Genomic DNA, 22,696 nt, shown 5'->3' with positions numbered 1-22,696 from the left:
ATCCTTGTGGCCGGAGCTTATTTATCTAACAGGATCTATTACCTCATATATTTTTTCTATTACTTACAATCACGAGAAGCAGAGCCCCGAAAGTACCTTTTACCACTCCAGTCATGTAAGAAAATGAATCCAGAGATAGGTTGGGAAGTTGCCCATAGCTTTCGTGTTGTGATCTACCTCTTGCTGGCATTAGAACAAGTGTTTAAGATTTAGAGCTGGTTTCCAATTTTATAATGGACAAACTTCCTATTATGGATCATAAAGACACATTCTTTCCCACACTTTTACCGTCATGTCTCCTTCACAACTCACCATGCCTGGTTGTTTAGGCATTACCCAAGGCAAATCTATAATCTCTAAATATTGAAGCTGTAGTGAAAGAAGTCATGTCATAGGGAGAAATGTGGCAATCAACGATCTTTAAAACTCAGGGAAAGTTGGTCTCTTGTTTGGTTTATTGTTTCTTGAGTTTTTTCCCCCAATATATTTTTGATGAAATTCTATCTTATGGGTCAGAAAAACACAAATGATGGTAGTGCTTAGAATATTATTTTCATTTTAAAAAGTAGTAGTAAGAATTTTAAAATATACTATGCCTGGCTGTCAAAGAAAGTTACTCTGTTGGAAGATGCCTTTGTGGAGGTGGAGTAGAGGTCAATTCTAAAAACTCATCTCCAAGGTAAAGCCAAAGTGTCGTGGGCTCTAGAACTTTCCCTACTTAATTCCCCTTTTAATCTGGTCACATTAAATTAACTTCTTCTCAGAACTCCAACTATATTGTTTTCATGAAGTGACTCTATGTGGGCCAGTCTCTTCAGATTTTCTTCCAGTTCTTACTCTCTACCTCTGTGTCCCAACTCTTAAAGGGTCTCAGGTATCCCAGCTTGCCTTTCCTACACATGGCATCTATTAAAAGAAAAGGAGCAGAGAGGAAGCTGATTCATCCATTTTCAGTACAGCCAAACACCTTTGATAAAATAACCAAAAGAAAATTTTAAAGGAAGTAATCAGTACAGATTTAGTTCTAAGTCATGTCTTATAATGAACTACTCATTCTTAATTCTTAAAGATTTTAATCATTCACTGAATAAAATATTTTTGGTCAATTCAACAAAAAATGAAGATGAATGCATTTCCTTACTAGAGGGCATAATTTCTTATTATGAAAAGTGAGGTGAGATAAAGAAAACATGTTTTATAATTAAGAAGAGCTGGCAACCTGTGGCAACTTTGAAGAGAATTGGTATGAAGCAGGCTGACAGGCTACTCTGGCATTTTCCAACATAGCTACCAGGAACCTGCTAGAGGAACGGTAATGAAGGTGAGTTAGACCTGGAATATACCTTCATAGCTGAAGGGTGGGTTAACATATGCCATGAGACAAAAGTAGGATTTATAGAGACCAAAGGCATCGACACTTAAGGAGATGGTTTTTGGTGAAACAAGGAAGGGACTGAGCTCTCAGAAAGCAGATTTGTGTTTCAGGATCTCGGGGAAGAAAGTCTGAGCACAAGGAGACAACAGATATGCACAGCAACACTTTTCATTGACCATGTCATTTGATTTCTTGTTGGACAAAATGTTCAGGCTCAGAGGATAGCAAGACAATAAGCCTATCATCTAAAATAGCAACAAGATTTTCAAAATACCTCAAAATTAACACAGACTATGTGGTTTTGATCTCCCCTTCCCCTTTTCCATCAAATAGAGTTCCTTGCTTTACTAGGCCTGTGGGCCAGGAAGAGATTAATATAATAGCATCTTCAGCAGTCATAACCTAAAAACAAGTGGCTACTGTTGTTTTAGGGCTTTTCTATTTCTTCAGAGACTTTATGATGAAATTATTTTATTCCTGACTCTTACTCTTAGATTTTTTGAGAAGTATTTCACTAGGTAAAGAAGAATGACATAGTAGGATATTTTAAAAATCAGCACATCACAGAATTGACTTAGAGAAGAAAATTTTATTCAAATGTAGATGTCCATAGCCAGAGATGATGGTGTGTGGACCACACAACATAAAACTCACAGAGAATAAAAGTGTTAATGATGAATCTAAAATTTAAAAATAGTTAAGTTGGAAACCATGGCTGTTCAAGATCTAAACAACCAAATACTATACAGGATTTGAGGCTGCCTTATACAGAGCTTTGATTTTCTCCTCCTCTTCTTCCTCCTCCTTCTCTTCTTCTTCCTCCTCTTCTTCTTCCTTCTCTTCTTCTTCCTCCTCCTCCTCCACTTCCTCCTCTTCCCCCTCATTATCCTCCTCCCCATCTTCCTTGTTCTCTTTGTCTTAGCAAGGAAATTCTAATCTGGAAAGATTGATTGGTCTCATCCCAGGTTGTGTTCCACAAACCATGTTGTCTTTTCTTTCAGGTGATGTTGAATCAAACCTCTGTCACTGAGTTTTTCCTTCTGGGAGTGACAGACATACAAGAACCACAGCCTTTTCTATTTGCTATTTTCTTCACCATCTACTTTGTCAATATAACTTGGAATGGTGCCATCTTGATGATCATCATTTCAGATCCAAGACTCCACTCACCCATGTACTTCTTCCTGGGAAACCTAGCATGTCTGGATATGTGCTACTCCACTGTGACAGTGCCAAAGATGCTGGAGAACTTCCTCTCTATGAGCAAAGCAATTTCCTTTTTGGGATGCATAACTCAGCTTCATTTCTTCCACTTCTTGGGTACCACAGAGTCCCTGTTGCTGGCAGTGATGGCATTCGACCGCTTTGTGGCAATCTGCAAACCACTCCACTACTCTGTAATCATGAATCACCAGGTCTGTATCCTAATGGCTGTTACCATCTGGACCATTGCTTTTCTCCATGCCTTGCTTCACTCCACACTGACGTCTCGTTTAAGGTTCTGTGGTCCCAATCATGTCCATCACTTCTTCTGTGATGTTAAACCACTGTTGGATCTGGCCTGTGGAAACACTGAGCTCAATCTTTGGCTGCTCAATACAGTAACGGGCACCATTGCCTCTGTCCCCTTTTTTCTGACATTTCTGTCCTATTTCTACATCATCAGTTATCTTTTTCTCAAGACCCGGTCTTGCAGCATGCTCCACAAAGCACTGTCTACCTGTGCCTCTCACTTCATGGTTGTCATACTGTTCTATGCTCCTGTTCTCTTCACCTACATCCGTCCTACCTCAGGCAGCTCTCTGGATCAGGACCGAATTGTTGCCATCATGTACAGTGTGGTCACTCCTGCCCTCAATCCACTCATCTACACCTTGAGAAACAAGGAAGTGAGGAGTGCATTGAATAGGAAGGTGAGACGATGGCTCTGACTTGAAGACATCTAAAGACCTCTTCTGAGGCATAAGTAACCAGGTAACATGAAATTAAGATATATTTTAGAAATTAAAATATATTGTTATGTATAATAGATGTACACATAATATAACAGAAAAAGTTGAATGATGGAAAACATTGTATTAAGCTATTAAATCAAGAGGAAATTGAACTTGTGGGGTTCTAATCATAGAATTTGATTCCTGAATTTGGTTTTGGCCTATTAGTTGATAACATTGCCTTGTGATAATGTGTCTTGTATGTAACTCAGTATAGAAATATGCATATGCTGCCCATGTGAAGGGTAAATAATTAGTACTTACACTTGTTCATCTGTCAACTCATATTAGTTGGGTGAATATCACTATGCTCTCTTATTTTGAGGAATTATTAAAGCCATGGCTACTCCACTGGAAAAGTTTGTTGCATATCACACACTAGCTACTGAAAAATTTCAGGGCAAAGAACATTTCTTTTAAACCTGATCCTGATGCTTTTAAAGTTAGGCTTTTGGTGGTGGGAGGGAAAGTTTTTATTTTTAAAATTTTATTATTCACCATCATTTTTGAGGTGAGGTCTTCTGTGGCCAGGGCTGGCCTTGAATTCCTCATGATTTTGCTTCCACCCCTCAATTGCTGGGCTCATAGGTGTGTACTACCACACCCAGCTTTAAAAATGCATATACAAAATATTTTATAAAGTGAACATATCATATGTGTATATATGTATATATATATCAGCATAAGGATGTTGAGATTTTATATCTGATTGTTCATACTCTTTAAAGTCCATTTAGTAACTTCTCTTGTCCCAGAAACATTCTAAGTGTTGAGTAGCCTTAGATACCAGTGTTCAAGTGATGGAATAAAGTCCAAGGTAAGAGTGCTTCTTGTGGTTAGATTTTTTTCAAACCCACTCTTATTTATAAAATATTTGTGTCTAATAATTCCACATGCATATATTGTTCTTGGATCTATTCCACCACCCTGTTCCCTCTTCTTCAAATCCTCTCCTATATACTGTTCATGGATCCCACCCAGCTTCATGTGCTTTCTCTGGTGTCTGCAGAAAAACAGTGTTCGCTGCACATCAGACAGGAGGATGCAATTGCACACATGAACTCACAATGGCTGGGACTGAATACCTAAGACATACACAAGATCAAGCCGGACAAAACTCCATGAATTCCACCCCTATCTGAGGAGCTCGGTCAGTCACTATCTATCAGGAGAGGGAGAGTCATTTTCTTCAGGAATGTGGCCCTGAGAAGACTCTAGTGTATGAATGCACATCTATGCACATAAAGGCAGTATGAAATGGATTCAATGCATATCCAGTAATGGAGTCCATGGCCTTATCCCTCCAAACAAACAAAATAACTAAAGGTATTTAAAAAAACCTAACTTTATGGAAGAAAAGATCTCTGTTTTTGTACAAAAGTGAAAAGCTTTCTTCTTCAGTTCCTGCACTGGGCCACAATGCTGCAGAAGCTATAGCCGAGTCAAGGAGGCCCTTGATGGATGATCTAGGGCAGGTACAAAGGAGATGGCCACACTGTTAGGTGATCACAACCAGCTAAGCCTTTCCTGTTGACCTAGAACGCTCCATAGTTGTGATTTAAAGACTTGAAGAGTTTCTCATAATAATTAAGGGAATGTGTCTGTTTTCCTGCTTTCTAGTCATTTCAGTTTGTATCTTGTCCAAGTAACAGTGATGGCCTCTGACTAAGAGGTGGCACCCTGATTAGACTTTCCTTTTCAAATAAGTGCTATCCAGTTTTTAGTTTACAACCCTTTTGAAGGAATGGAAAGATGGTGCAAAACACTGGCTGCTTTTGCAGCTGAGTGTGATTTAGTTCCAAGCACTGACATGGTGGCTCACAACTGCCTGTAGCTCCAGTTCCAAGGCATCAGTTGGCCTCTTATGGCCTCCTGGATGAGTGTGGTTTACAGACAGACATTCAGACAATATCCCCACCCCATACACACATTAAAACAGCATCAGCAGCAGCAGCAACAACAACGTCTTTGTATCTATTTAAGTTGCCGAGGTTGTGTGACAGTTTTTAGATGTATGTATGTATGTATGTATGTATGTATGTATGTATGTATGTATGTATGTATTTTTCTTATGGGTTACCTGGTGAAGTTGGGTTCCTTTACTCACTTCTCTGGAATCCAATGTGCTCTGAATTTGTTCATTTTCAGGAAAGGCAGCATGTTTTCCCAATTTAGGTAATGTTTCAGGATTCCTGCTGGGTGGTGCAGGATGCACACCTATATACTGTACACAGTGGGATAGGTATCTTTAGAGTTTCTTTTTTTTTCCTCCTTTATTAATTTATTCTTGTTACATCTCAATGGTTATCCCATCCCTTGTATCCTCCCATGAAGATACTTGTTTTTATTGTCCTTAAAAAACTCTTTATTGATTCTTTCACATCACGTACCTCAGCCCTGCTCATCTCCCCATTGCCTCATATTCACTCTTCACACTTGCAACCTCCTCCTCAAAACACACACACACACACACACACACACACACACACACACACACACACACACACACACTAAGACAAAGTACAGAAACCATCTCATCATGGAATCTGTAGTACACCACAGTATGTTCCACAGTATACCCTTCTGTTCATACATCTTCACTTGCAAATGTTTACTGAAATTAGTCATTGGTCTGGTTCAAGGTCTCTGGCTTCTGTGACACCATAATCCTGGATCCTCCCCAGGACTCCTGGTTGTCCTGTTGTTGGCCTGGGTCATGGAGATCCTGCTGCTTTGGATCAGCAGGACTGTTCCTTTCACACATCTTAAGGGTCTGCAAATGATATAGATTTTTTGGGTGTGCTAACTCAGAGCCCTGAATCTGGCCTTGGGTGGGAGCTGAACTGGTTTGCAAACCACCAGGGTGAGCTATCCAGCACTGCCTTGGTTAGGCCACCTAATGCCATCTGCAAGAGGCAGGATCAGGGGCTGGAGAGATGGCTCAGTGGTTAAGAGTGCCACCTGCTCTTCCAGATGTCCTGAGTTCAATTCCCAGCAACCACATGGTGGATCATAACTATCTATAGTGTGATCTGATGACCTCTTTGTCAGATAAAACACTCATATACAATAAATAAAAATAAAGAAATCCCCTCTTTTTTTTAAAAAAAGAGGCAGGATCAGCTATCCTGCAATCATTCCCTCTGGGTCAGCTCACCCACATCTATGTGTCCAGAGCTAGATCCACCGGACTGCCCAGGTAAGGTGCAGGGCCCATTTTCCTGAGTGCTGCAGCTGGTAAGGGGCAGGGCCAGGGTCAACTCTCTGGATAGCCTCAGGTGGTAAGAGGTGAGGGGGCAGAGAGCATATATCCCCCTACCCCAGACTATTTCATAGTAGGGAGTGAAGGGGCCAACTTTCCCTTGCTCACACCCTCAGAGGTTGCTCATTTCCCTCCCCCATCTACAGCTCTATTGTGTTGCTAAGGCAAGATACAGGGTCTGCTCTCCTGAGTGTTGCAGGTGATGAAGGGCCAGAAGGGGGAGGGAATCACTTTCACACCCATGCCATTTCATGGCAGACGAGTGGCTGGGCCAGCTCTCCCTCCCTCACACTTTGGGACTGACTCATCTGTGTTCCACCACCAAAGTCAGCTCTGCTGTGCAGTCCAGGTGATGTGCAGGGCCTATTCTCTCCAGGACTGCAGCTGGTGAGTGGCAAGGCTGTCTGTCTCCTGCTCATGACCCTGTGGGCAGCTTTCCCTACTGCCAAAGGTGACAAGGGATGAGGGCATCACCTCTGTGCCTGTGCCACCACATGGCAGATGAGTGGTGGCAGGATCAACTCTCCCATACGCACACCCTCACAACTGGCTTACGCATATCCCCCCCCCCCAACCAGGGCTAGTTCCACTGTGCTGCCCAGGCGAGATGCATGGGCCTGCTGTTGGTAAGAGGTGGGGCCAGTTCTCAGAGTGCTGCAGAGCCCCTGGGTTTCTTCTACCCCACTGCCCTGACCAGAGACATCCCAATTCTCTCTGGTGGTAATATGAGCCATGGACACAGACAAGACCCCTGTGGCAGCTCAGGCTGGGACCTCACCATGGCCCCAGGTGATGGGGATGGCCACTTACAACAGGCTACTGCTCTCCACCAGTTCCATCTCTCTTCATAATGCTCAAGCTGCTCCACTTCTCTTTCTCTCTCATCTGTCTACCACATATTGACACATTGTGAAGTCTCCTGCTACAGGCTGGTCATATGTCTGGCAGGCCTCTGGATGACATCCTGCTGCCATGATTCATGGTGTGGCAGCCAGTGGGTGTCTATGGCCTGCCTGTGTCATGTGCTGGAGGACAGGCAGGTCTGTGGGTGGTGTGTCAGTCTCTGTCTGTCTACCTCCTCTCTCACTGCACTGCATGGTGGTAGATGGGGCTCTGGGTGTCTATGGTCTGCCCTTGCTGGAGGGTAGGTCTGTGGACATCTTTCCCCACCAGGACCTTGTGGTGGGGAATTCCAATTCTGGTCTGTCTGTCTTCCTCCTCCCATGCTTCACTGTCTGTATTTAATTTGATTTTTATGTTCCCTGGCATAAAAGAGCTTTGGCCACCAAGTCAGGCATCAAGCTAGGACAAACAAAGGACTGCCATCTGCTCTGCCCTTGACTGATCTGAGAACCACAGCATCAACAAGGTGTCTCTTTGTCTATTGCCAGAGGAATATACTCTCCTTTTTTTATGGGAATATACATGTATACTTTATGGAAGCTGTGTTTGTTGAGGCAGAGAAACTCTGGTACACAGCTTTCTTTGTTCTGTGAAGCTGATTATAGTATAAATGAAATTAAGAAAAAAGAAGGTACAACAGGTGGTTTGGGGAAGGTGTTTAAAGGTAGCAGGGAATAAAAGTATGTAATGGAAGAGGAAAGAAAAATATTGCATATTTTACCTCATAAGTCATGTAATTAACTATATATTCAAAAAAGCAAAATGAGAAAGGGATTACTAAGGGAGTTAGTTGGGAGGGGTGTGAGGGAAGTGGGGGACAATAATGGGGAGAGAGAATGATATGTGTTGCTGTCTCTATGAAACCTACTTTTGCACTCTACATTTGAGATGTATTGTACGAGAGAAGACTAAAGAAAAAGGAAAAAACATGGAGAAGAAGATGACTGATTATGGCAGAACCTTGCCTACACACATTTTAGCAGCATTAATATTGTGAAAATGGCTATATTACCCAAAGACATGCACAGATTTTGCATAATTCTCATAAAAAATCCTAGTGGCATTTTTGGCAGAGATAAAAGAAAGTAATTTTATATGGAGTTTGAAAAGACCCTGAAGACAACTCAGCTTAATTGTAAAACTAAACTATCTGGTCTTCAACCCATCAGAGATTTGAGAAGGAATAAAATTAATTATTTGAGTATATAGGGAGTGGAGGTCAGCAGCTTCCCAAATGAGAAGATGACAGAGAGAGAGAGAGTTTGCTGCCTGACAAGTCATAAAAAATTCTGTATAGCATTGGAGCATCATCTTCAGCCTTCTGGCCCAATATATCTGACAGACATATTTTTGAGACAGGAATTATGGAGGACTTGCTTACCTTGTCTTGGCAGAGTTTGGTCATTGACTCTGCCTGCATCCAAGCTTGCCTATTTTTAGGCAGAATTCTTTCTGTAGCTGAAATGAAGACATTTTGCCCAGTGGCTTGTTTGTCACATTTGAAGCCATCTCTATGGTTTGATGTTCATTATCTTCTTTGAGGTAGGCTGGGTGTTGCCAAGATAACCTGTGTTATTGTCAAAGAATCCTTAAAAAATCTTTAAATGCTGTATTTTGTAGGACTGTGAGGTTTTTGAAGACCTTATCTACCTATTTTACCTTGTCTGTCTGTTATATCTAGGATGTATATTCTTGTCATAAAAATAAACTAGTACTTGATAAGACCATGATTTGATCAACTAACAATTAACTTGTACAATTTACTATCCTAAGCAGCCTGCAATAGTACTTTCACAATATTGGAGGTAAACATTGTATTATCCTACTTGAGTTATATAGGTACAATAGTTCATATCAGAGCAGAAATATATATATGGACTAAATTTGATTTCTATACCAATGTATCAAAATTAAACTTATTTTGCAATATACAAAAATTCTATACCAACAAATTAAAAATAAGCTTGTGAACAATGAAGGTCTTAAGTTGAGGAGTAGACTCAATAATATACTTTTTATCATATTACCCCTATATATTTCTATATCCCCCTTCTTTCTTTCTTTTTTCCTTCGGATAATTCTTTTTTAAAATTTAAGAAGTATATTCAGATTACATCTCAATTATTATCACCTCATTTGTATCATCCCATTCCCTTCTCTCTCCCTCTTTCAGGCCTGTGACAGAAGGGAACCTCCTCCATCACCATATGATCACAGCTTATCAGGCCTCATCCTGGTAGCCTGCTTACCCTTTCTCTGAGTGCCACCAGGCCTCCCACCATGGGCAAGTGGTCAAATATGGGGCACTAGAGTTTATGTCAGAGTCAGTCCCTGCTCTCCACAATTGTGAAGAATATCCTGTCCATTGGCTAGATCTGAATAAGGGGTCTAGGTTTACTGAATGCATTGTCCTTGGTTGGTACAGTAGTTTGAGCAGACCCCGCTAGGTCCAGATCCACAGGTCTTGATGGTCTTCTTGTAAGTTTCTAGGACCCTCTGGATCCTTCTATTTATCCGTTCTCCCATACCTCTCTCACCTGGAGTCACACTAGGAAGTCCCAGCATCTACCCCAGTCTCCTTCTAAGTGAAGACTTTCAGGGGACATCCCTGTTGTGCTAGTGTCCAATGAAATAAGTATATACCATGTGTATCTTTCTGGATCTGGGTTAACTCACCTAGGATGATCATTTCTAGTTCCACCATTTGTCTGAAAAGTTCAGGATTTTCTTGTTTCTAATATCTGAGTAGTATTCCATAGTATAAATGTACCACAGTTTCTTTATCCATTCTTTGACTGAGGGAAATATAGGTTGTTTCCAGATTCTTAGTATTATGAATAAGGCTGCTATGAACATGGTTGAGCATATGTCCTTGTTGTGTGGTGGAACATGTTTTGGGTATATTCCAAGGAGTGGAATAGCTGGGTCTTGAGGTATCCTTATTCCCAGTTTTCTGAGAAAGCACCAGATTGATTTCCAAAGTGGTTGTATAAGTTTCACTTCCACCAGCAATGAAGGAGTGTTCCCCTTTTTCCACATCCTCGCCAGCATGTGATATCACTTGAGTTTTTGATCTTAGCCATTCTGATGGGTGTAAGATGGAATCTCAGAGTTGTTTTGATTTGCATTTCACTGATGACTAAGGAGGTTGAACATTTCTTTAAGTGTTTCTCAGACATTTGATATTCCTCTGTTGAAAATTCTCTGTTTAATTCTGAGATCCATTTCTTAATTGGGATATTTGGTTTTGTGGTGTTTAATTTCTTGGGCTCTTTATATATTTTGGATATTAGCCCTTTGTCAGATGTAGAGTTGGTGAAGGTCTTTTTTCCAGTCTGTAGGCTGTAGCTTTGTTCTGTTGACAGTATCTTTTGTCTCACGGAAGCTTCTTAGCCTCATGAGGTCCTGTTTATTAATTGTTGATCTTAGAGCCTGGGCTGTTGGTGTTCTGTTCAGGAAGTTATCTCCTGTGCCAATGTGTTCCAGGCTCTTCCCCACTTTTTCTTCTAACAGATTTAGTGTCTCTGGTTTCACGTTGAGGTCTTTAATTGACTTGGACTTGCACATGTAGACATCCAGTTAGACCAACACATTTGTTGAGGATGCCATTCTTTTTTCATTGTATAGATTTGGCTTCTTTGTAAAAAATCAACTGTCTGGAGGTGTGTGGATTTATTTCTGCATCTTCATTGCTACTCTATTGATCAACCAGCCTATTTCTATGCCAGTACTATGCTGTTTTTATTATTGTTGCTCTATAGTACAGCTTGAGATCAGTTATGTAGATTCCTCCAGAGGATCTTTCATTGTATGGGATTGTTTAAGCTATTCTGCTTTTTTTTCCATATGAAGTTGAGAATTGACCTTTTAGTGTCTTTATAAAATTGCGTAGGTTTTGATAGGGATTGCATTGAATCTGTAAATTGCTTTTGGCAAGTTGGACATTTTACTATGTTAATTCTCCTGATCCATTAACAAGGGGGATCTTTCCATCTTCTGATGTCATCTTCAATCTCCTTCAGAGATTTGAAGTTTTTTTCAAACAAGTCTTTCACTTGCTTGTTTAGAGTTACTCCTAGATATTTTATATTACTTGTGGTTATTGTGAAGTGTGTAATTTCCATAATTTCTTTCTCAGCACAATTCTCATTTGTATACAGGAAGGCTACTGACTTTTTTGAGTAAATTTTGTATCCAGGCAATTTGCTAAAGTTGTTTATCAGCTGTAGGAGTTCTCTGGTGGAATTTTGGGGGTCACTTATGTACACTATAATATTATCTGCAAATAGGGATAATTTGACTTCCTCCTTTCCCATTTGGATCCCCTTGAACTCCTTTTGTTGTCTTATTGCTCTATCTTAAGACCTATGGTGAAGAGCTATGGAGAAAGTGGGCAGCCTTGACTGGTCCTTATTTTTAGAGGAGTTTCCTTGAGTATCTCTCCATTTAATTTGATGTTGGCTATTAGCTTGCTATATATAGTCTTTATTATGTTTAGGTTTGTGCCTTGTATCCCTGATCTCTTCAAAACTTGAAACATAAATGGGTATTGGATTTTTTCAAATGCTTTTTTATGCATCTAAGGAGATGATCATGTGTTTTTTTTTATTTCAGTGTGTTTATATGGTGGATTACATTGATGGATTTCCATATATTGAACCATCCCTGCATCTTGGAATGAAGCCTACTTGGTCATGGTGAATGATATCTTTGATGTGTTCTTGGATTTGATTTGCAAGCATTTTATTGAGTATTTTTGCATCAATGTTCATAAGAGAAATTGGTCTGAAATTCTCTTCCTTTGTTGGATCTTTGTGTGGTTTAGGTATCAAAGTGACTGTGGCCTCATAAAATGAGTTTGGTAATGTTCCATCCATTTCTATTTTGTGGAGTAGCTTGAAGAATATTGGTATTATCTCTTTTTTGAAAGCCTGGTAGAATTCTGTGGTGAAACTATCTGGCCCCATGCTATTTTTGGATGGGAGACTTTTAGTGTCTGCTTCTATTTCTGTAGGAGAAATGGGACTGTTTAATTTGTTGATTTGATCTTGATCCAACTTTGGCAAATTGAATTGATCAAGAAAAATGTTCATTTACCTTAGATTTTCAAATTTTGTGGAATATAATCCTTTGAAGTAGGACCTAATGATCCTTTGTATTTCTTTAGTGTCTGTTGTTATGTCTCCCTTTTCATTTCTCATTTTGTTGATTTGGATAGGGTCTCTTTGTCCTTTTAGTTAGTTGGGCTAACAGTTGGTCTATCTTGTTGATTTTCTCAAAGAACCAGCTCCAGGTTTTGTTGATTCTTTGAATTGTTATCTTTGTTTCTAACTTATTGATTTTTAGCCCTGAGCTTAATTATTTCCAGCCATCTACTCCTCTTGGATGTTTCTGATTCTTTTTTCCCTAGGGCTCCAGATGTCTTGTTAAGTTGCTTATATGAGACATTTCCAATTTCTTTATGAAGGCACTTAGCACTATGAATTTTCCTCCTAGCACTGCTTTCAATATGTCCAATAAATTTGGGTATGTTTTTCCTTCATTTTCATTGAAATTTAGGAATTTCTTAATTTATTTCCTTATTTCTTCCTGACCCAGCTGTCATTAAGTAAAGAGTTGTTTAGTTTCCATGTGTGTGTAGGCTTTTTCTTCTTTCTGTTGTTGAAGTCCTGCTTTATTTCATGGTACCCTGATATGATACAAGGTATTATTTCAAACTTCTTGAATCTGTTGAGGCTTGCTTTGTTACATACTATATGATCAATTTTGGAGATGATTCCATGAGATACTGAGAAGAAGGTATAATCTTTTGTGTTTGGGTGAAAAGTTCCGTAGATATCTGTTAGATCCATTTGATTCATGACATCAGTTAGTGCCATTATTTCTCAGTTTAATTTCTGTTTCTTTGACCTATCCTTTGGTGAAAGTGGGGTATTAAAGTCTCACACTCTTAATGTGTGGAGATCTATGTGTGATTTAAGATTTGTTAATTTTTTTTTTTTTACAAATATGAGTGCCCTAGTATTGGGGGTGTAGATGTTTAGAATTGTGATGCCATCCTAGTTGAGTTTACCTTTGATGAGTATGAAGTGTTCTTCCTCATCTCTTTTGATTAATTTTGGTCAAAAATCTATTTTATTAGATATTAAAATGGCCACACCAACTTGCTTCTTGTGTCCTTTTCCTTGGAATAGCTTTTCCCAGCCTTTTACCCTGAGGTAATGTCTATCTTTGTGGCTGAGATGTGTTTCTTTATTGCAGAAGAATGTTGGGTCTTGTTTATGCATCCATTCAGTCAGTTTCTGTCTTTTTATTGGAGAATTGAGACCATTTATTTGAGAGATATTAATGACTAGTAACTGTTAAATCCCTTGATTTTGATGTTGGTTGCAGTAGAGTGTTTTTGTGGTGTTTAGGGGTGTGCAAATGTGAAGCTTTCCTTCTAGTAACTTCTGTAGGGCCTGGTCATGAATATCTTGTTTTCTTCATCAATAGTTATTGAAATTTTTGCTGAGTATAGTAGTCTGGCCTGGCATCTATGGTCTCTTAGGGTTTGCAGGCCCTTCTGCCTTTTATGGTCTCTGCTGAGAAGTTGAGTGTAATTCTGATAGGTTTGCCATTGTATGTTACTTGGCCTTTTTCCCTTGGAACTTTTAATATTTTTCTTTGCTCTGTACATTTTGTGTTTTGATTACTATGTCGGCGGAGGATTTTCTTTTCTGCTCTATTCTATTTGGTGTTCTGTAGGCTTCTTCTTGTATGTTTATGTGCATCTCCTTCTTTAAATTGGGGTATTTTCTTTTATGATTTTGTCGAAAATATTTTCTGGGCCTGGAGATAGGTGTCTTCTCTTTCCTCAATTCCTATTATCTTCAGGTTTCAACTTTTCAGGGTGTCCTTTATTTATTGTATGTTTGGTGTCAGGAATTTTTCAGATTTAACATTTTCTTTGATGGTTGCATCAAATTGTTCAATTGTATCTTCTAATCCTGAGATTCATTCTTCCATCTCTTGAATTCTGTTAGAGAAACTTACCTCTGCATTTCCTGCTTTCTTCTCTCATTCCTGTATTTCTTCTGTCTGTGCTTTTATCATTGCTTCCATTTTTATCTTCAGATCTTGAACTGTTTTTTTATTGACATCCTTCATCTCATTGTTTGTATTTTCCTGAATTTCTTTCAGTGATTTCTTCACTTCCTCTCTATAGGCCTCTTTAATATCCTCAATGTGTTTGTCTGCATCTTCCCGTGTTTCTGTATGGATTTTTATTCATTTCCTCTATTGTTATCTTCATTACTAAGGATTGATGTCATTTTCTTGTGCTTCATTTGTGTTTGAGTTCCCAGGGTTGAATTCTTTGGGATAGCTGGGTTCTGAAGTTGTTGTTTGTGTTTTTTATGCTGGCCTTTAGTCATCTTGCTGTCTTTGACATTGGTGTCCTTCACTGGTCATTGAGAGAAGTTCATTGGTTAGTGTCCATAGGTCAAGAACCCTCACCTGTAGGGATCAGGGAACCATTCCCTGGATCAGTAGGTGACCCAGTTTCAGCTCCAGAGGACTTTTCTCCATACCCTGGGCTCCCTGCTGGGTCAGTAGAGCCTGATGCTGTTGCTCTGCAGCCCAGGGATCAGTTTGAGGTGGTGTAGGTTTTGCAGGTTGTCCTGCTTTTGTCTGGGCTTTAAAAATACTGCCTCCTGGCACTGGGGCTTTGCAGGCCTAGGCTCAGTCTGCTCTATAGTGCCAGTACCCACACTGGCTTGTGGTGGTTGGCTAGGCTTCTTCCTGATTCATCCAGGCCATGGGGCTTCAGTTCAGTCTTGCCTGAGAGAGCAGATACCACCCTCTAGCTGTGGCAGTTGACTAGGCTTCCACCTGATCTGCTTAGGCCAGTTAAGTCCTGCCCAAGTGTGCAGGAACAGTCCACTGGGTGGATGGCTAGGTTTATGCATGATCTATTCAGGCCATGCCACCTTAGATCAGTCAGCCCAGGAGTGCAGCTATGTAGCTGTAACTAGAGAATGTGTCCACAGCTATCTGGGCCTCCATATGGACCCTGGGTCTCTCTGTGGATTGGCTGGATGATCTAAGGGTGCATCTATCCCATTTCAACACTGTTGGCTCCCCTGGGTCCAGAATATGCTTACACTGTTTCTCTATAGCCCACTGATCAGTCAGAGAGGGAGAGAGAAAGAGTGCAGGTATGGCAAGATAGGCTGTGCTGGCCTTTGGATACCATGCCATGGGGCTTTCTGTAGACTGGTGGGGTGCTCTGAGGTCAGATACACCCATTTTTCTGGGGTCGCCCTATGCCAGCAGATCCAGACTCTGGTGCTTCATTGACCACAGTTCAATCCCTTATACCAAGCCCTTGAAATAAAACACAACTGCAGCTCACAGGTGGGTATGGGTCCAGATGCTGGGGACTGGGCATCCATCCTCTGTGGGCCAGTTGAATGGTCTGAGGCTGGACCTACTTGTGATCTGCGCTGTGTGGACCCCTCTTACCTAGGGCTCTCCAGGTCTTGTAGTCTGTAGCTCCCAGCCAGGCCCCTAGTTTCCCTTTTGCACATCAGACACCTTGCATCTTTGGCTGCCATCTTGAATCTCCCCCTTCATTTCTTTTCAATGCCTATTTCCAAACCTAACAAAGAAAGATAAAGGAAAAGAGAGACCTCCCTGAGTCCAACCTCATTTTCTTTCTAAGACAAATAATAACTTATAACCAGCTCTCAGTGAAAACAACCATCTGTAGCCCAAGAAAGCACCCAAAAACCTACCCAGTACCCCAATAAGGGAAGTGGGGCATTGTTCTCTTAAGGTTTCTTCTGGCTGATTTAGAATGAATAATACCTTTGTAGGGGACCAAATTAAATTAGGGGAAATGGTTAAACATGCTAGTAATAACATTTGTGGTCCAGTTTCTAGATGTTGAGAAATTCCAGACTTAATAGAAGTCTTGTGTGTGACAGTCTGTAATGCTGGACCAATTGTGATCACAAGCCATCTTTGAAACTGTCTTGAGAGCTGTCCTGTTCTGATGGATAACAGCAATGAAACACTTGGTGCTGGTACATGAAGGACGTGGGATGTCTGTGTCCAGCATGCTGAGAGGAATGAATCCTGTCAAGCCTGATCCAGCTTCAATGTCCGGTTCTTTTGTCCTGAAAACAATTTCTCACAAGTACTATACAGTCCTAAAATTATAAATGTATTAGGTGTTCAGGGTGCACAGAACAATTAAGGCTGGTTCTCTGCTCTTTGTGTGAGCTGAAGAAAGACATCTGTAAATCTTCATTCATATCATGCAAGGAATGGCATCTAAAATATGTCACAGGGATTCTGTAACCAACATACACATTCATGTCACACTATTCCATAGGTTTTGAATTCCTTCTATTTCTGTTCATCTTAAAAGTTTTTTATTTTCCTTTAAAAAAAAGTACCCTGAATAACCAATGAAGAGAAGTAAGAACAATGCTGGAGGTGTTACAATATTTGACTCAAGCTATTCTATAGAGAAACAGTAACAAAGATGTTTCTAGCACAAAACAGAGACATAGACCAACAGAGTAGAATAGAAGTCACAGAAGTACATTCACATGGCTACAGTTATTTTTTTCCTTTTTGCACATGTGGATACACGTTTGAATGTGCAAAGACACATGAGTATTTATGTTGTGCATTTGCTTGTGAAAGCTTGAAATTTGCACTGGGTGTCTTCTTTACTCACATCTGCTTTATTGAGGCAAGGCCTTTTGCTGAAGCAGGAGGTCATTGATAAGGCTAGTCTGCCTTGCCAATTTTCCTTAAGAATCTCCAGTGTTTGCCTCCTGAGTGCTGGCACTTCAGGTTGTTACCATTCAAGTCTGGATTTTAGGTGGGTCTTGGGAATAAAACCTGTGTTTCTCATGCTTGCACAGCAAGTGCCTTGTCCCTTGAACCATCTCTCCAACTGACATTGAAGGCACCAAGGCAGATGTTAAAGAAAAGATCAACTGTTCCTGATGCTAAGGAAACAGGATATTCTCCTAGAGAAGATGGCTAGATCCCAGGCCAGTCATGGTAGATATCTCCATAATTCCCACACTTGGTAGATGGAGGCAGGAAAATAAAAAAGGGCAAGTCTATTCAATAACATCATCCTTCTGCACAAATCAAAATGATGTATCTAACCCCAATTAAAAATCTTTTATGCACATTTTTCTATTAAATGCACAGAGCATTTTCAGGGAAGTTGTGTACGTGAGGAAGTGAATACAAAACTGTAAGAAGATAAAAGGAAATTGATTATGTTAATGAGCAAGGTCCCCAATACCTGTGTTGTTCATGTACCTGAAACTAAAACGAAGGGTGCACAGATGAATTGTCTAAGGACATTTTCCCTATGGTTAGTGGAGAGAAGCACTGCATTTATTTTCACATTTATCCCACTCAGCACGAGGGACATGCTCCCTGGAGATTCATACGTCTACAGCTTGGTCTCATTAGAATGCTGGCAGAATTTCAGGATGGCACAGGGGTTCTACAGATGAAGACAGCATGCACAACATAAACTGTCACTTCACACACTTCACAATCTGTGAATCTTCTGGACATGCACCCCAAAAGTTTTTTAAACAGTCAGTCAGGTAAGAGACGAATTAGTACTAAGGTTTCCTGTTTTTAGGGACAGCCTGTCAGTTTGTAATGTTACCCACCAATAGGCAATGTCCAGGCTGTTTCCTTTCTTGCCATGGACTCCTCGCTGTGTGAGGATTATGAAGGCTCTTTGTACTCTGAATTTCATTTCTATGTCCCTGAAATCTGAGCCATTAAACATTTCAAATGAAAGTCCTAATCCTAATTCCAAATGATATATGAGTGCATTTAGAGGCAATGGGTTGATATCGAAAGTCTTCCTCAACCTTATTTCTTGAGACACTTTTCTACTGGATCTAGAACTCACCTGTTCAACTAAGTTGGCTTGACAAAGAGCTTCAGAAATTCTCCTTCTTTTCTTTCCCAGATCTGGGATAACAAACACATTACCACACCCGGTTTCTTATTTAGTGTTAGAGATCCAAACTTGGGTATCCATGCTTGAATAGTAAGCATATATCAGTTGGGGCCATTTCCCAAGACCTCTTCTTCTGTTTGTTTGCTTGTTTGTTTGGACATGATCTCCATACAAGCACAATCTCCTGCCTTAACCTCCAAAGTCCTGGGATTATAGTCCCGTGCTGCTATGACTGGTCCAAGTTACTTTTGCATCAGATATTGTGTTTTATTGTGTTTCTATTCTCCTAGATGCCCTGAGTTTTATTTTGTTGATTGACTCTCAGAGACTCTGGATCAGAAATGCTCTCCTCTGTGAAGTTGACTGTCCTTCTCTCATTTCACTGGGAGAGACTGACAAACACCCATTTCAGGACCTTTGAAATATTATCTTCTCTTTTGATCTAAATTCTGTGTCTTTTTTTCCATTTTTTCCTAAAAATTCATAATTTCATTTTTCTTTATAGATGGATACAATTTCATTGTGTATATTTGCCAAATTTTCATTATTTGTTATTACTTGAACATCTTAGCTGATTCATTTTCTGACTATTGTGAATACATAATAATGAATGTGGGTATTCAAGTATCTATGTAGTAGGATGTAAATTCCTTTGGATATATCCCAAGATCAGTTTAGCTGAGTCATATGGTGGTTCTATATTTAATTTTTAGAGAAACAACCAGACTGATGTCCACAGTGGCTGCACCAATTTACATTCTCACCAACTTTCCTTACGTGCATTTGTTGTCACCTCCTTTCTTTTTTATTTATTTACTTATTTTTATTTTTATTTCATTATCATTTTTGTTTGTTTGTTTGAGATAGGGTTTCTCTGGGTAGGCTTGGCTACCTGGACTCACTTTGTAGACCAGGCTAGCCTCAAACTCACAGCCTGCCTCTGCCTCCCGAGTGCTGGGATTAAAGGTGTGTGCCATAATGCCTGGCTCCTTATTTTTATTTTTAATTTGTTCCCTTTACATCCTGATTGTAGCCCCTCATTGTCTGCCAGTCCCACTCTCCCTCCCTCATACCCCCTTCCCCTTTTCCTAGTCTTCAGATATGGTACCTCTTCTCCTCTAACATCTGATCTCAGCCTATCAAGTCTTATCTGGACTGCCTGTATCCTCTTCCTCTGTGGCTTGGCAAGGCTGCCCTGCTAAGGGGGAAGGAATTAATGTGTGGGGGCCAGAGTCCATGTCAAAAGTAGTCCCTACTACCCATATTATGGGTCCCACAAGGAGTCTGTGCTGCCTATCTGAGCAGAGGGTCTGTATCCTCACTATACATGGTCCGTGGTTGGTGCAGCAGTCTCTGCAGCACACTCTTCCTCTGCCCACCATTTGCTTTCTTAATGATGTTCACTTTTGTCCAGGGTAAGATATGCCTCAAAATAGTTTAATTTGCATTTCTTTGATAGTTAATGAACTTGAACACTTTAAAACTATTTATTAGCCATTAATATATATTTTTTTTCTGAGAAATGTCTATTTAGGTAATGTCTATTGGCCCTTTTATTGACTGATAGTGTTTTTGTGGTTAACTTTTGTAATCATTTACATAGTTTAGATCTTGATCTTTTGCCTGAAGTACAGCTGGAGAATATTTTCTCCCTTTCTCTAGGGTCTCTTGATAGCATCTTTGCTGTGCAGAATGTTTTAATTTCATGTAACTATTTTTGCCAAGTCTTTCTTTTTTTAAAGAGTCATTGGTTGTCAAATGGGGAGCCCTGGTGGCACTCAGAGGAAGGATAACAGGCTACCAAGAAGAGACTTGATACCCTATGAGTATATACAGGGGGAGAGGTCCCCCTCAGCCACAGTCATAGGGGAAGAAAGTAAGGGGAAAATGGAAGGGAGGGAGGGATGGGAGGATACAAGGGATGGGATAACAATTTAGATGTAATATGAATAAATTAATAAAATATATTTTAAAAAGAGTCATTGGTTGAAATGAGTCCACCTTTCTTAGTGATGACCATTTTGTCTGGGGTGAGATGAATCTCAAGGTAGTTTCTTATTCTCTTCAAGTTGGGACCTTTCAAGCCTTGTTACTTGGCAGGAGATGTCTTTCTGGTGGAGTATTGAAAAACTGCATTCTCTTATTGGCAATTTAAGAGATGAGGGGAAATTAGGGCTAAAATGTAGATATTCATAGCTAGAAAATATGGTAACCTGGTGATGTACTCAAAATCACTAAGCTAAAAAAGAAATGATTAGTGATAATGTAGTAAACTAAAAAATGTTTGATCACAATCCACAATATATACTTAGGATTGTATATGGGTAATGGGTAAATACTAGGATAATTTTGAGATGGCATCATGAAAAACAACATCTCACTGTCAAAATTACTTGGTTTTAAAAAGAAAATCTATCACCAGAAAGGTTGGTTAACATACAGTGTAGTGTTGTACAGTAACTCTCTTTTCTTTTAAGTGATGTCCAATCAAACCTCAGTCACTGAATTTCTCCTCCTGGGAGTGACAGACATACAAGAATTAAACCCTGTCCTCTTTGCTATTTTCTTCACCATCTACTTTGTTAATATAACTTGGAATGGTGCCATCCTGATGATCGTCATTTCAGATCCAAGACTCCACTCACCTATGTACTTCTTCCTGGGAAACCTAGCATGTCTGGATATCTGCTTTTCCACCGTGACAGTGCCAAAGATGCTGGAGAACTTCCTCTCTATGAGCAAAGCAATTTCCTTTTTGGGATGCATAACTCAGCTTCATTTCTTCCACTTCTTGGGTAGCACAGAGGCCCTGTTGCTGCCAGTGATGGCATTCGATCGCTTCATAGCTATCTGCAAACCACTCCACTACTCCGTGATCATGAATCGCCAGGTCTGTATCCTAATGGCTGTTACTATCTGGGTCATTGGCTTTTTACATGCCTTGCTTCACTCTGTAATGACATCTCATTTGCGCTTCTGTGGTCCCAATCGTATCCATCACTTCTTCTGTGATGTTAAACCATTGTTGGATCTGGCCTGTGGAAACACTGAGCTCAACCTTTGGCTGCTTAATACAGTAACGGGCACCATTGCCCTCAGTCCCTTTTTCCTGACATTTCTTTCCTACTTCTACATCATCACCTATCTGTTTCTCAAGACTCGGTCTTGCAGCATGCTCCACAAAGCACTGTCTACTTGTGCCTCTCACTTCATGGTTGTCATACTGTTATATGTTCCTGTTCTTTTTATCTATATCCGTCCTACCTCAGGCAGCTCTCTGGATCAGGAACGAATTGTTGCCATCATGTACAGTGTGGTCACTCCTGCCCTCAATCCACTCATCTACACCCTGAGAAACAAGGAAGTGAGGAGTGCATTGACTAGGAAGGTGAGACGATGGCTCTGACTTGAAGACATCTAAAGACCTCTTCTGAGGCATAAGTAACCATGCAATGAATAAGTTTAGAAACATCTATGTTTCTCAATTTTGTGAATGTATACCATTGAGAAAATTGGACAATGGAAAATATGTAGGAAATGTGTCTGGTGGTATGAAGTGATATTTTCTCAGACAATACAAGGGAAACCTTGAGTGCGTATTGCTCTAGTTACAGAATCCTGCCCCTGAATTTGTTTTAAAAATGTTATTTATCTTGGTTTATCTTAGATATATTCTAATATTTTATCATATATAATTAATTTTACAAATATGTGTGTACCATCCATTTTTAAGATAAATAGACAGTAGTTGTTTGTTTATCTGTTTCATCCCTCTTGGTCAACCCATATTAGCGAAAAGAATAAAACTGTTATGCATTTTTAGATTTTATTAAAGCAGAGTCTTTTCTCACACAATATATCCTGATTACAGTTCCCCTTTCCTCTGGTCCTCCCAGTTCCACCCTATCTCCCCTCCTTTGAAGACCCACTCTCTTTTTGTGTTTTTTTTTTTAAAAGAACAAACTTCTAAGAGAAAACAACCAAACATGATAGAATAAAATATAATGAAAAACAAAAATCCTTACATTAAAGCTGGACAAGGGGACCCAGCAGAGGGAAAAAAGTCTCCAAGAGAAGTCACAGGAGTCAGAGACTTACTCATTCACACAATCAAGAGTTCCATAAACATACTAAACTGAAGGCTGTGGTATCTATGGAGAGGACTT

The 22,696-nt window shown here is 40.0% G+C and overlaps 2 protein-coding genes across 2 annotated transcripts; both read left to right on the top strand.

The window, feature by feature from the left end:
• The first annotated feature begins 1,205 nt into the window (after positions 1 to 1,205).
• LOC311604545 (olfactory receptor 12D2-like) lies at positions 1,206 to 4,408 on the top strand. The gene is made up of 3 exons (XM_084794490.1): positions 1,206 to 1,321; positions 2,377 to 3,349; positions 4,379 to 4,408. Exons 1-2 carry the CDS (start codon positions 1,316 to 1,318, stop codon positions 3,304 to 3,306), a joined length of 936 nt encoding a protein of 311 aa, XP_084650616.1. The 5' UTR covers positions 1,206 to 1,315; the 3' UTR covers positions 3,307 to 3,349; positions 4,379 to 4,408.
• A 16,601-nt stretch (positions 4,409 to 21,009) lies between these two features.
• LOC311604551 (olfactory receptor 12D1-like) lies at positions 21,010 to 21,936 on the top strand (the record flags this gene model as incomplete). Its single annotated transcript, XM_084794518.1, has 1 exon — positions 21,010 to 21,936. The coding sequence occupies one exon, from the start codon at positions 21,010 to 21,012 to the stop codon at positions 21,934 to 21,936; it is 927 nt and encodes a 308-aa protein (XP_084650644.1).
• Positions 21,937 to 22,696: the final 760 nt, after the last annotated feature.

This window comes from Acomys minous, assembly GCF_964271855.1.
Source record: "Acomys minous genome assembly, chromosome: 1".
In the NCBI taxonomy this organism is placed as follows: domain Eukaryota; kingdom Metazoa; phylum Chordata; class Mammalia; order Rodentia; family Muridae; genus Acomys; species Acomys minous.
The sequence above is the reverse complement of the archived record's forward strand: the minus strand, read 5'-3'. Positions and strand labels throughout refer to the sequence as shown.